General features: G+C 48.9%; 1 protein-coding gene across 3 annotated transcripts in view; it reads left to right on the top strand.

Annotated features, from left to right (window-relative positions):
* CADM3 (cell adhesion molecule 3) overlaps nt 1-15,511 on the top strand; it is a 1,437,124-nt gene that overhangs the window by 638,285 nt on the left and 783,328 nt on the right. For all 3 annotated transcript variants that reach the window (XM_069635417.1, XM_069635418.1, XM_069635416.1), the window contains exon 6: nt 6,842-6,932. In XM_069635417.1, coding sequence (XP_069491518.1) covers nt 6,842-6,932 — 91 coding nt within the window. The remainder of the gene's footprint in view (nt 1-6,841; nt 6,933-15,511) is intronic.

Raw genomic sequence — 15,511 nt, 5'->3', positions numbered from 1 at the left:
GGCTTTTTGCCACGCTGCTTCTGCAGTGCGCTTTTTGGAGTGGGAGGCCTGGAGCTCTGGGGTTAACCATGAGTTTTTGTATGTGGAGGGTTTAGCTTTGCGCTGTTTAAGAGCGGCTAGTATATTTACTGCTTGGTAGATCATGCTGTTCTAATGTTCAACAAGTGTGGTGGGGTTGTAGTAAGGTCTGTGGTATGCTGTTGATTGGAGAGCAATGGGAGGAGGCAGTCTTTGGGGAGATTTTGGTGCAGCGAGATGGGGCTGATGGCGGGGTTGCAGTGGGTTTATGGAGCGTTTGAGGGTGGGGATGGAGAAGCTTATAAGGTGATGGTCAGACCAGGGACATGTTGTGTTGGAAAGGATAGCAGTGTTGCAGTTTGTCTGCAAGCCAGCCTAGTGTGCGTCCTAGGATGTGGGTGGGGGCTGATATATGTTGAGTGAAGTCAAGATCGTTTAAGGCATTGGTAGGGAGATGGCATTTATATTTGTGGTTTTGTTGAATCCTAAATTGAGATCCCCTAGAAGCAGGGTTTTGGTGTTTGGCTTCAGATCAGTGGTGAGGAGTTGTATAAGGTTCTCTTCGAAGTCGGGGAGTCGATAGATGAGGTCTAGTATAATGGTAGCAGTGGGGGATAGCAAGAGTTTAGTGGACAGAAGGTCGCAGTTGGGTAGTGGAGGGTTGTTGATAGCTCTGATGGGGATGGTCTCTTTGTAGATCAGAGCTACTCCTCAGACTCTGCTGTTAATACTGTCGCTATGAGGATAGTGTAGCCTGGAGGGATTGCGATTGTTAGGGCAGGACCGGCTGCAGCATGGAGCCAGGTTTCCAAGATAAAGTATTTGCGTTTGCAAATAATCTTAAAGCACTTAAATTATTTGCAAATCCGAAGACTGGTCCTGTCCCTTATGCCCTCCACAGCACTTGACATGGTCAAAGGCCAGCCAATAAAATGCTTTTCCTGTTCCTTCAGTCATGCAGAGCTCTGTGAAAGTGTTAGGGAGACCATCAGTGATCTCACACCGTTCAGAATCCTTCAGGGGCACTGGTAAATATAGCATATGAAATATACTGAAGGCCTTATCACCCCTCCCTCGCTCTACTAACCTGTCTCCGGACGGGGTCAGAATGCAGTTGGATTGTCGATGTATGTGATTTGTATGCCCTATCTCATCTTGCTGGCTCAATTTTCTTGTTTTATTAAACGATTTTCAGGTATTTTTCATTGTTGCCAAGATGGATGGTACTGTGTCGTTTTATCTATTCCAGTTCTATTTGTATGTGTAAGTGGCAACTATCAGTGATTGCCCCTCAAAATTGTCTATGGCTCCGTTAGTGTGAGACAGTTCCTTTGCTCATTGCATTAGTTGCAGGTACCTTCCTTCATGAGAGGGCCTGTTTTCCATACCGCCTGGGTCCTTGTATCTGGCCGCTTAAATTATATTTACCCCAGCATAGTGTTTTTGCTCTACTGGGGGAGATTTTGAGTTACTCGTGGTTGGGGACATGTCTGCTATTATGGGTGCCCAGACCATTTTCGTTGATACTTATTTCATGTATGCAAGGCCATTTTGTGCTGTATCTTTGTGACGTCCCCTGGGATCAAACCTGGGACCTCTGGGTTACCTTTATTCTTGATCCAAAATGTATCCAACGCAGGCGGTTTATCAAAACTTAGATAGTCCTTCTCTATGTTGCAGTCAAAGACATGCTCAAGGTTGAGGTGTCCATTCTCATGTAACGTGTCCCAAGAATTCAGATCCTAGGCCTACAGTCCTCCGTTTTTATCCACCATTGGAGAGGACATTTTTCCTCACCCGGGACCCAAGAAGAAAGGGAATGTCGTGGCATGGAAAAAACACAGCAACTCGGTGGTCCTGCAAACAGAAAGCACAGGAATTCTGGTCTTGCTAATTCAAATGTAAATTAACAATAATCCAACCACCAACTCTGAATGTACCTGCGTGGGTGGAGTAGATGACTTTACCACAACAGTGGAACTTTTGGAGAGTGTGTGAAAAAGAAACATTCTGCAGGGCAAATGATATTCACCAGTGAGTGAGCCGGAAATGAAAAAAAGGCCAAGCATTTATAAAAACGGAATTTAAGCAGTGATAACTAGTCTATAACACTGAATTTAAGCAGTGATAACTAGTCTATAATACTGAATTTAAGCAGTGATAACCAGATAAGGGGGGGTGGGTGAGGGAAGACAACAACGCGGGGGCCAGGAACTAAAGTAGCCAAGCCAGGACCATGTTGAAGTAGCTTGATAAGGACATTGCCGATCTGACCCCGAAGCACTACCTACCTTCCAGTCCCTAACTCTCTACAAACCTTTTAGCCAGCATCTTGGAACGTGTCCCTGCATATTAAGGCTTCCAGCGGCAGTCAAAAATGCTTTTTATCACTACAAAGTTCTATCCACTCTGTGTCCTAAAACTCTGTTCCCTTATGCTCTCCAGACCTTCCACAGGGTAAGCCTCAGTTGAAGCCTTCTAATAGAGAGGCTGTTCTTCATGTTTGCCTGCCCTTTGTCTTTTTTCTGTCTGCCCATGTCATGAGGTCCCATTTCAACACAGGTGAGCTAATCCTGCTTTACTGTAAGGGACCCGTGTCGGATGCAAAATGCGTTGGGCTTGCTAACCAGGACTCATTCAAGGGGTTTGTAGCAACAGCATAAATAGCTGATGTAGTCTTGCTTATATTAAGTTGCTCAGATGTTCTGTATATATTCCCTTAGTTTGTTTGGTGTTTGCCCCTACAAATTTGTTGAGACGCCAAGTGCGGTTTAGGCTCCAGTGCATTGTGTAAGTTGTTGATATTTGAAGGTTGCAGTGCTTTGCGGTTAATTTTTGTATCACAGCATTGCTTTGTGCATACACTTGCGGCCAGATTCATCAGTTCTCACCCCTTTCGGTCTGTGGTCTCATCTGTGTCACACTAACCCGCAGTGAAAGTGACTGGCTGTGTATGGTTGCTTGCCCTTGACCTGGATCCAGTTGTTTGTCATTTATGTGCCTGAGGAATCTTTACATCATTTGCTGCTTCTTACTTGGATAAATATTGTGACTTGTTTTTGAAAAATTGCTTATCATCTAAGCATCCCTCTATGTAGCAAATTCTAACCCAATCTTGGGGCTCAGTGTCATGGGCTCATATCTGTTTTGGCAATTTTTGCCATTTTGACCTTACGTGTCAGGCTTATTTTTTCCGCACCCTGGTGGTCCTCTCCCATTCCCTGCTTCTTCGCCATTCCCTAATCACTCTCCATGTTTTCAAGTGTTTGCCACAAGAGGCCTCATTCCGAGTCTGGCGGTAACCCTGCCGGTGCTACCGGTGGGTTGCTGCCAGAATCGGAATGAAATACCGGCACCCGAGTACCCGGCAACACTGGGGGATTACAACCCAGGCGGTCTGGGAAGTCAGGCGCCGGCAATTTGTAAGTCCCCATTCCTATAGAGTCCTATTGGACTCTATGGGAGTGGGAACCACGGAAGCACCGGCACCGTTGCTTCCCTGATGGCTTTCCTCCCGTGGCCGCTGTCCCCGGCAGGGTCAGTCCTGACGGGCACAGCGGCTCCGGCAGGCAAACCCGTAGTGTGCCGGTCTGGAAACAACAGTGTTGTTTCCGGACCGGCACACTTGTAATGAGGCCCAAGGTCTTTTAGGATTGAATGGTAATGGGACATGCAGTACTCGTTGTGTGGCAGCATCCAGGGCAGGCAGTAAAATTCCTGCTTTGGTCAACCCTCTCTGGTCACGCTGAGGTTGCAGTGAAGCTACGACCATGGGCATGCTGAACTGCTGCTGCTGAGGTTGTCTCTGCTCTCATGCCAAATTCACTAACATGTGTTATGTACAAATGCAACAGTGCAATCTCTATAATCGAGTGTAGTAGGTCCAGCTAACGTGGCCATGGTTCTGGGGCTGGTTTTCAGGAGAAGCCCAGGCAGGGGCAGGTAGTTCAAAGCAGTAGCAACGGGTATTAGGGTTTGCTAGGTGTGGCATGCTATCTTTTGCCACATATTCTATGCAAAGAGGCACATTCCAAATCCACGTCATGTGGACTTGCAGTAGAATCCTCAGAAATGGCCTAATCATGCAGATGCAAAGCAGCTGGGCAAATTTCCGTGTACTAAATGGGCGAAGAGCATGAGGGCCATAGTATTTTGTCAGGTTTTCAAGTAGTGATTGGGGAGTGTGAAAAACCTTCTGTGAATTTACTCTTCACCTGTTGACTGCCAGGCTTGATGCAATGTGTATGGTGTCTGTAATGCGTAGATGTTGTGGCACATAGTGCGAAATATGTTGAAGGAGGATGGTCTTTATCACTATCCCACAGACCACAAAGGTTACAATGTCAGAAGATCTGGTTGTTGTCGTGACCAAATGCACTGGCAATTTGTAGTTTTTTTTCTACTTTGTATCTATGGTAGCATGGTTGAGAATCGATGGGTTGATATAAAAACCTATGAGTGTAGAAACATGTGGTATTGCGGAGAAAGAATATTGGGGAAATGTAACTGTTTTACAAAAACTGTGTATTGCACAATGCTAGCATACTGCTTCCCATTGATTGCTGATGCAAAAGTTTAATAACTTAGTAATTTTATTAAAAGGTAAACTATGCTCATGCCTGGGATTTGTGACAAGACCTCATTACAAGTTGGGCAGTGCAGGTTAAATGTGGCGGGATTACCATATACTGCTGCAATACCGCACACAACTATAGGTTTGGCGGAAAGCTGGAGGATTCACCTCCAACCATGAGCTGGAGTTAAATCCGCCAGCTTTCTGCCAAATTTCGAGGGAATTCCTGCTGCAACAAATCTACTGAAAATGCCCCATTGAGTCATATGGAGTAAAGAAAAAACGAGATTTACACCGCCACCTCCACTTGTAATGCGGCCATAATACAGCCGGACCAAGTGGTGGTAATGGTAATAGAGTTTCTTAGGGCCTCATTACACGGATGGCGGAGAACCATGGCGCTATTAGCGCCATGGTTCATGCCGGTAAAATGCTGGCACCACCTTGGCGGAAAGGGGAATTACCGCCCCATTCCAAGGTTGGCAGGGCGGTAATTCCCCCTTCCACCATTGCCCTTCCCCATTCCCATTTTTGGCCCATAGGGCTTAATGGGGATGGGGAAGGCGCTAATTACGGTACCGCAAATTGCGGTACCGTAATTAGCTCCCTGGGTCCCTTTGCGGGTTGGTTTTTAACGCCTGCAAAAAGCAGGCGTTAAATCCCCCAACCCGCAAAGGGACCTCGTAGTAAGGCTGTAAGGATTTACCGGTACCGGTATTTTACCGGTACCGGTAAATCCTTACCGCCATCCGTGTAATGAGGCCCTTAGTATCTGGGTGGATTTGCCATCCAGATTCCACCAAACTTGTAATGAAGCCCATAGTCTTAGCCAATAAACAAAGAGCGTTGATGTGTGTACCAGAATGTAAGGGCTTACATAGACTTGGTATACAGATAGCAATCCTGGTGGCGCATTGGAGAAGATACTCAAAAAAGGAACACAAATCGAGAAAGCACAGGTGACACGCTTTTGTCATTTGCGCTCATTGCCCAACCGCCTGCCACTTTATTCTCAAAGGGGACCTGTGCATTTCAGGTGAAGGCTGGACATCAGCAAAAAGATTTGCTGGCCAGCCACCTTGCATACATAAGTGTTGGGAGAGTTGTCCCAAAACTAATGCATGACTGGCTGCCAGCCACCAAGTGGTTTCTGGGAGTGCAATCTAGGGAGACGAGCCCTAGAGGCTTGTTCCCCTGAAATGTGAGGACAAAAGAAAAAAAAACATTTCTATCCCTGTTCTGTTTGAGGGATATAAATGCAAGTGTGACTACAGGCGTCCATGCTGCTGCTGTCACGCTTTCAAAAGTGTGTCAAGGGTTCAGGATTGACTTTGTTATGCAGTGAGCACACCCCTGCGCCTTTTCCAAACATGCACAGGAGAATGCCTTTGATTTCCGCACATTTTAAAGCGCATCCCATTTGTGATTTCGGGAAGCACTTTAAAATGCGCTGAAGGGCCACCTTGGATGAAAAAGGCCATTCTTGTTTTGGCGCAAATGATGACACACTAGCGCAAAAATGTTTTGTGAATCTGGCCATTGTCTACATCATGATTAGGCTTATTATTATTATGTCTTGTCCTTTTTGACTTTGTAGTGACATACCACAATCTCAATAGGTTAGGCCCTCATTACAAGTTTGCTGGTCCGGAAACAACGGTACCGGTAAGCTTGCCGGTACCGTTGTTTCCGGATTGGCAAATTACGAGTTCTGCGAGTGGGTGCCTTTCAGCCTGCCAGGTCTGACCTGGCGGGCGGAACGGCACCCGCTCGCAGACCTCGATGGATGCACCGGCACCATTCATGAATTGTGCCGGTGCATCCGTCCTTCCCATTCCCATTGAGTCCAATGGGATTCAAATGGGAATGGGGAGTAACTGTTTCCGGCGCCCGGCAATGGGCAATTAACGGGTCCACTGGAGCTGTAATGCCCTGGTAATTGGCCATTGCCGGGTGCCAGAAAATGCATGACTCCGGTGGCAGCCGAACCGATATTTACCGGCGCGGCTACCGCCAGAGTCATAATGGTTTCCAAATTGTTTGGTAGCCGATTTTGCTATTTGTTTAAAGTAATTTCTAAATGATTGAGCCCATGTCACAGTGTACAATGCGTTTTTACCCTTATTTTGGAAATAATACTGTGAGGAGCTGTTCCACATGTAATATCTACCCATTAGTTCCCTCTGGAGCTAAAGGTTTTTCTGTTGCCCTACTAACTGGTTCTTCATTTCTTTTTCTCTTTTCCTATAGACAAACCTGTTGCTAAGATTGAGTCTCAGCCACAGTTTCCCAGAGAGGGAGAGAACCTTCAGTTGCGTTGCCTTGCCTATGGAAACCCCAGGTCAGAAACCAGAGAGTACTCTGTATGTTTGTGGACATTTTTGGGATAGTTGGGATTTTGTGAATTTGGACAATCGGACATGGCATTGCACAATGTAATCTGCAGTTTGGTAGGAGTCGCCTTACTTCAATTTAACACGCACAATGTTATTGGTGCCAATGAGCCTGAAGCTTCAGCTTCTCAACCTAGTCATGCTAAATGCATTTTGCCAGCCATGGGCCTATTCCCCAGCACACAGAATTGTTAGATTACCAAACGTACTTCCATCCTGAACATATAGGTTCTACACTTCAAAACAAAGTGAATTCCGATAATAAGCGGAGGGAGGCTTTGCAATAACCGGCTTTGTAAATATTCTGCTTCCTCAATGGCCTCATCCTCATCCTAAAGAGGATAAGAAGACATTAATTATATGCCTGTTGTTCTGCCAAAGTGAGAATAATTTATTCTTTAAAAGCAACAATATTTGGGAGGATTTAGAAAAAGGAGCATTTCTTTTCTTGCCATTATAATAAATCCGCAAGTTTTTGCCTCGGGAGGATAGCTCAGGGGCAACCTGCTCGCCTTGAAAGCAAGACGACACAGAGCAACACAGGTTCTATGGCCACGTCCGCGCTTAGAAACCTTTTGGGTATTAAGCGCGTAATAAATAATCTATCGTATCATATACAGTAATTAAAGATGTGTGTCTTAAATTAGACATTACGATGCAAACAGCTACTGGAAATCACGCCCATTTAGATTCTCCAGGCTAGAACAATGCGTGGGCTCTTGATTCTATTAAACATATGGAGGAGAGCATTATGCTTCACTTTCTTTATTAATTTCTTTTACCAGCAAATTTGAACTATAACTTTCAATCAACACACTACAAACCTCAGCACCACTTGTGCATTTGAGTAGTTTTAAAATTTGCAAAACCTATGGTACTAATTGCAAGTCCGTGCCAAACAATTACCAAACAAAGATGTAATGAAAAAGGAGACTGCTGCAGGCCAATGGAACCAATAGGTTACCCCAACCTAGACCAAAAATACACAAACAAGCTGTTGTTCCATGGAAAATGCGTTGTCCCAAGTATTTGATTGACATAGAAAACAAATAGTCTGTATGTAATCACAATTGATGTATTAGACTCTTTGCCTTAGCCAATACACTTTTTTCCTGTGCCAACACGTGTTTCGACCACTTTTGGTCTTTCTCAACGCTCGGCTTATTGGAAAAACACTACGTAGATGTCCATAAAAGATTGGATTACATATATGCATCACAGACTGTCCACATTTAAAGTGTCAAGTCTTGGGGCCGTAAAGAGAGGAAATGGACCTGTTCTATGGTCCGTTCCTCAGAATCATCAATCTGCAACCTGCTTGAGTCTCATGGATTTATAAGTCTTCTGTTTTGCTGGTTAGCAAAGACATATCCCGATGATAAGTCACAGGCAAAAAGTGTATTGGCTAAAACAAAGAGTCTAATACATCGATTGTGTTTATGCATAGGCAAAACGTGCATTGGCTAAGGCAAAGAGTCTTCTTGCCCTCATTACGAGTTTACAGGTAAAATCACAAAATTACCGGCATGCCGTAGCCACCGATACCATCATGCACCGTGTGCGGATACAACAGCTGATTCTGAGCATGCAATGCTGTACTAATCGGCATGCCGGTAATGGTAGCACCGGCATACAGGTAAAGCTGCCTGAAACCCACATAATGGCACCATCGATGCCGTTAACACCATCCCCGGCACCAACAATCTGTAAACAACGGTACCGTTAATACCGGAACCGGAAGTAAAGTCATTGCGCTGGAACGGGAATCTCACCGGCGGCCATCTTCAAAAACACAATCCATTGCAATCCTCCACACACAGGAGTTGGCCAGTGAAGGAGCATCAAGGAACATGTCTGCAGCACGTGGAAACATCCGACAGCGTAAACCAAGGTTCAGTGAGCCAGAACTAAACATGCTTGCCGGCACCCTTGTGGAAAATGCGGACAAAGTCTTTGGAGGGGAACTGCGCAGGCCTGCAGAGCTGCGCAAGAAAGAAATATGGACTGAAGTGGCCAACAATGTCTCAGCAGTTTGCACGACACTGAGGACTGTAAGGGACTGTCGGAAACGATGGGATGACCTGCACCTCAGAGTCCGCAACCTATTATCAGCTGAGCGCAGCCAGGCTCAGGCCACTGGAGGCGGACGATGTTCACCACTGAAACTGCACACATGGGAGGAAAAATGTGCCTCCATCATGAAGATGGACAGCATAGAGGGTGTTGGAGATGCAGAGCATGGTGCAACAACGTCTGGAGAAGCAGGTGAGTGACCATGACTAACATCCCATGTACTTCATTTGTCCCCTCATGACCAATAGTGCTTTGTGCATAACTGTCCCCAGACACCTACCGCCCTGCAAGACACCAACCAGACCCTTCAACAGAAACCAATTCCTACCATGAAGAATGCCAACAAGCACCAAAGGCACACACCACATGTCCCATGCAATGCAAACAGACACACCGTCAGTATGCATCAACACACATCACTGAGTCCTACATGGCCCCTGTTCATAGCACAATCAACCCCAGTCCAAGATGCATGCACCCTTGCCACCATACAGAAAGACCCCCCCCTTACCCCTCCCCACTGACAACACACCAATGACCCCACCTACACAAGCAGACCACTTCCCCCTCACAAGCAGCCCACACACGTCCACAATCCAGGGCAGCATATACATGACATCCGTCGCAGGACCCAACAGCAACCCAACTGACATGCACATCCCAAACCGTGCACACACATCAGGATGTACCAATTCTGCTCCCCCCCACACATGTGTGCCGCAGGATAGGGGCCCCACCATGAGCATGAAGATGTACATGACAGCAAATTGTACAAAGTGTGATGGCTGTCACATGGATGATGACACAACAATAATGGACCCCTGTATTGTCACGCACAGGCACCACATCAGACAGCGAGGGCGTGCTTGCCACTACACCAACCACCACTGCACATCGCCACAATCAGAAGAAGACCCCCAGCATCCAGGAACCTGTACGCAGCGACAGCAGACATGGGTCCACGGCCTCCACTTCACATCCCCCCAGCCACCCCTGCACAACTGCCAGCCTCAAGAAGAAGGCAACAACACCGGTAGGCAAGTGCCAGCAGCAGCACGGCCAAACATCAGTGGCAGACCTGCCATGCCGGCCCAGTACACCATGCATGAGGCAAGCGCCATAAGAAGCTGAAGTGGCATCACCGCAAATGGACATTGCGGATCAGCCACAATCACCATCACTAAGCATGCCTCCCGATCCCCTTTCGCCAATACGTAGCATGCCCGAGCTGATGGAATCTGGTACACTCACACATACTCCAGACATGCAGTGTACAGGGCATGCAACAGCTGCACGCACGCGGAGGCCACTGCTTCTGCAGATGATGCAAATGACCACCAGGAACCGGACCCTGTGTTCAGCCCATCTGGCCCCTACAGCCCACCACCCATGCCCCTTGCCGGAATACGCCACATCCGCGACATTGAGGGTCAAGGAGATGCACCCCTGCCCAGGAGAAGTGGCATACTTGGATGGGGACAGCTTACGCACCACTGGCATTGATGATCCCCAAGAAGGTGTACCAAAGTGTTGGTGGCCTAAATGTGATCCAGGAGCAGAGTTGGGGGATCAGGAGGCCTCGCTGAAGGATTGGCCTGTGGTCTGGGGTGCACAGTGGTGGCTGGTGCTGGGGTTAGGAGCGAAGAACCTTGGGCAAAAAGGCAGGAGTGGTGCCATCGCCTGGTGATTGCGGGGAGGTACCCTAAACGTGGGCGAAGGAGCAAAAGTCTCCCGATTGCAGCCTGAGGGGGGAACATAGCCCTGCAGAAGGGGATTTTGCAGTGACTGGTGCCATGACTGAAGGCTCAAGTTCAGAAGTCTGGGGGAGCTCTGCTGTACAGTGGGGCAACAGGAAGGGGTGAAAACCTGCTCAGTCGGCCTGACCCTGCAGAGGCACCTGGGGGGTAAAGGTTGTGGGCGCCTCAGTGAATGTATACAGACTGTTCTGTTGCGGAGTGAATCAAGAGGCAGTGGATTGGGCCTGGACTCACTGGAGAGGAGGAACATCTTTGGAAAAGGCCTGGCAGAGAGACAGGGGTGCTGCAGGAGGGGAGGTTACTAGTGGGGGGCAATGTGTCGAACTTTGCAATGAAAGAGGACATTGGAAGCATTTTGGCAGAAGTTAAGGTGCTTCAGGCAGACTTTCAGGCGTCTCTCGCTGACCAGACTGGGAGGGTGAGCGCAGTGGAAAGTAAGATTGAGGGCCTGGAAAATAACCAACTCAATGCAGATATGGTGGAACTGCACCTGGATGCCCGAATGACAGAGCTGGAGCTATGGGAGGAAGAAATGGATGATTTGGAGAACAGGGAAAGGAGGAATAACATACGCATACTGGGCATGAAGGAAGCCGATGGATAAACCCCCACCCAAGTGGATCAGAGGGTGCAAGGCATTGTTGATTTGTTTTTCGAGGCGGAGCGGGGTAAAGAGGTGCAATTTGAATGGGTGCACAGTGGCGGTTAACCGTATGGCTCTGGGCCGTGATCCATCATTGCCAGATTTACGAGATATAAGGATAAGACTGTGGTGCTGGCAAGAGCCTGTACGATGCAAGATCTGGAGTATGAGGGCTCTCATATCGCAATTTGCCAGGACCTATCCAACTTGACTCTGGGCCTCATTACAAGGTTGGAGGTAGCCTTGCCGGTTTTACCAGCAAGGCTACCTTCAAACTTGCAAGAAAGACTGGCACCCGCAAATGGGCAGTTACTGGAGTATTCCGGCCCCGCCGGACCCAGTAATTGCCCTTTCACGGGTGCCGTAATCGGGTGATCCCCATTCCCATTGAGCCCTTTAGGGCTCAATGGGAATGGGGATGCCTGTAGCACCGGCACTGTTTATAACAGTGCCTGTGCTACAGGCATGCTGTGCTCGCGGGTGCCTTTCATTCCGCCATGTCAGATCTGGTGGAATGAAAGGCACCCGTGAGCACAACTTGGAATTTGCTGGTCCGGATACAACGGTACCGGCAAGCTTACCGATACTGTTGTATCCGGACCGGCAAGCTTGTAATGACGCCCTCTGTCTCACAGAAGGGATTGCTGACCGCTGATGAAGTGGCGAAATGACAAAGGGATTAGGTACAGGTGAGCCTTCCCGTTTGCCCTACAGTTTGAAATCGGTGGCATAGACTATCAGAATACATCGGCAGAGGAAGCGGAACAGGCACTGCGCCACCCGATATCAGACATGGAAGCGGCGCTGAACCAGCAGGCGAGCCCGGTGGCTAAGAGAAGGAAACAGGATTTGCAGAAGATCCTCCCTGGATGCAGGAGGGGACAGAGCGGACACAAATACATGTGTCTGAATGGCCTATCCACTCGAAAGACTTCTTGAGTGTTATTGTGAGGGGGAGGTGGTGAGGAATATGCCGTTGCCGGCATATGGATATGTGGAAGGCGGTCTTGGGGTGTCCTTATTTTTTATTTGACAATGCTGGGGGGGGTGAATCCTCTCTCTAGGTAGCCCTCAGTGGAAAGGAGGGTGTCTCAGGAGTGTAACGCTCACCTGGTATCCACAGGAAGGTCACTCAGCCTGTTCTGACCTCTTACGACCTCAAACCCTTCCCTGGAGTCTACTCGACTGGAGACTGGGCCTGAAACACAGGATTGGTAGAGTTTAACTCCCTATTGTCTCTCAGTGCTTGAACCCTTCTTCCCCGGGTCCAACCCTTCCCTTTGATCCACAGCTCACCTTGTTTTCTTGGAAAGTGTGCTCTCCATCCTGCTTTCAGCGCAGGGGCGCGTTGATTGATGCGGGCTCGTTGCTGCCTAGTTACTTCACTGGCAAGAGTCTGACAGGTAAGTATAATGAGTCTTTTGAACAGTTCTCTAACTTTGTTCCTTTCCTTCCTTAGATGATGGCCGGGTCCGGGGATGACGACGTGCTGCTGAGATGAGTAGCGCTGAAGGTGAGTGAGAGCGCGATGCGCAATGCGACCCTTTCATATTTGTATTGAACTGAGTTCTGTTTCTGTGTCTTTTAGGTGCCGCAGCGTTTTCAGCGTGGATGCCGGTTATGAAGAAGAAACGCGGTGAGTAAGCGCGGTATGCGGCGTCTCTAGATGTTTCCACAATAACCTGGAGTGTCTTTTCCCTCTTGCAGATGGATGAGAAGTTCTGGAGACAGAGTTTCCCCAGAGCGGCTGGGATTCAGGTAAGCGTTTGAAGCTCGTACATTCTTTAAAAATAAGCAAAGATGTGCAGAATGCTTACTAATGCCTTTTTTCTGTTCTTTTCCCTTTCCCTTAGGAAGCGAGGTGCCTGGATGGGAATGACACTGTCGAAGATGCCCGCAGAACAGAAGAAGCGATGAATGATGGGCAGAAGCGCCGCAAGGTAAGGCTGTTCCTAACGGTGTTCTTGTTCTTGCAGCAGCTGAGCGCAGAAGAAAGATGCAGGCCTACTGGAGACCGATCCGAACACGGTGAGTGTCACGCTGCAGGTGCAGAAAACAGAAAGCATGTTTCTCAGCCTGGGCATGGCTTAAATAGTCTCTGGGTATCCCAGGTGTCTCTGGGCTGAACCATACCCAAAAGACTAGACTGCACATGCAGTTCTGGGAACCGAAATATGTGGGGGCATCCATCTTGTCCCCATCAATGCACTACAAGTCCAATCCCCAATGTTATCCTATGGGAGTGAGTGAGTCTGGTGCCACAAGCGCCAAGTCTGACTCCAAGTGGGTCTTTGGAGGGATGGAGAGGCCCTTGGGGGCCATGTAGGTGATCATGGCCTGGCTCCAGCCTGACACCTTGGAGGGCTCTGGACATGAGGGGCAGGAATCATGATAGGAGCGCCCGCTGCCATTCGCAGGTTGCCCTATATACAGCTTATACAGTTAAGGTTCTGGGTGAAGGGGGTCGTTTTTGGGGAAGCGGGGCAATCAGTAAACTTTCTCAAAGGAGACACTGCGCCTTTGGGGCAAAGCAGTGGGGAGGCATTGGCCATGTACACAGGATGGGAAGCGAAGGCAGGACTTAGAGCGGATGGTGACTGACCTTGGAGTGAGGCATTTGGCGGTGGGAACCCTGAATGTCAAAGGATTAAACTCCCCAACAAAAAGACCCCTGGTAGCGTGTGAATTCCGAAATGCAGCCCTAGATGTGATGTTTTTACAAGAGACCAGGTTGGTGGAGGGGGAAGAGAGGAGGCTGCATGAAGCAGGAATTGGGCAGGTGTACTGGGTATCAGGTAACCAGAAACAGGGAGGGGTGGGAGTCATATTGCATAGGCAACGACGGATGAAGAACAGAGTAGTAGTGAAAATGATGGAGGGGTGCTTGCTGATATGAGGGGTACATGGTGATATGGATGGGGTGAGGGTGGTGTTGCCTGCGCTGTACGCCCCAAACCAAGGCCAAGCAGTGTTCATTCAGGGAGCTCTGGATGCAATAATGGCCACCATGGGAGACCTGTACATTGTGGGTGGAAACTTTAACTCTTTGGCAGATGAGTTAATGGATAGAAGGTCTGTGAGGGACCCCCCCTATCTTGGGTTGTGAGCATCTGGGCCGGGCCATAGTGGTAGGAGGGTTGGTAGATGTGTGAAGAATGATGCACCTAGGGGCTGAGGGGTATACCTTTACTCCTACATCCAGTCCCCTTTCCTCCATCCTGTGTGGGGCTTCCTCGCTAGGGCTTGGAACTGAATTCTTTTTCACCAGAAAAAGAACAATTTCCCTCTAAATGTGTACATGCGCGGGGGCACAGCCCTGCGAGCAGGCACTCTCCTAACCCTGCCCACCAGTGCCACACCTCAGTCCTCTTCCACGTTGACAGGAACAGACTGCTTTCACCAGCGCTCGTGGGTGATGCCTCAAGGCTCGTAATTCCAATGCGCTTTCCCTAATCTTTTAGTTTCTAATTTTCAGGCATTTTTGAACACAGTCCATCGCTGCCCTTGTCCGTCCCCGGCGCATGTCGACCGAAGCTGGCTTTAGCCGGTGCTTTGCCTCCAGTGCCACGTGAAGACCAGAGATGGGAAGGCTGCTCACCGTGCGATGCTCCCACACCCTGATCCCTCAGAAACAGACTGGCGCGGTGGAGAGAGTTGTGCTCAGTACTCCACCGGAGAGCATTAAGGAATATGTACGCAGGACGACCAAGAAGGTAAGCATACTCTTCTCAAAAGCACCCCGAAAGGGGCGACTACTTCCCGGGGAAGCCTACTTACGGGAGGGGTCAATCAGACACTTGCACCGGCAGCAAGGACACAGTGGCTCTTGTAGCTATTGGCTTAACGGCCAAGGGATCTAAGGGCCCTACCGGTTCCACCGCCGAGTGGCCTACGGGCTCTGGTACTGGAACACACCCCAAGAGGCTTACCTCTGCTACCAGGCACATGCCTGAGGGGGCGCCTACATACAGCACAGACAGTCCTACCGGCCTCATGGCCGAGGGACAATTGCCTACCAGGCCCAAGCCTGCGGTGCAGGATGGGGCAACGCGAA

This window comes from Ambystoma mexicanum, chromosome 1q, assembly GCF_040938575.1.
Source record: "Ambystoma mexicanum isolate Mex_15411 chromosome 1q, UKY_AmexF1_1, whole genome shotgun sequence".
Taxonomy (NCBI): domain Eukaryota; kingdom Metazoa; phylum Chordata; class Amphibia; order Caudata; family Ambystomatidae; genus Ambystoma; species Ambystoma mexicanum.
The sequence above is the reverse complement of the archived record's forward strand: the minus strand, read 5'-3'. Positions and strand labels throughout refer to the sequence as shown.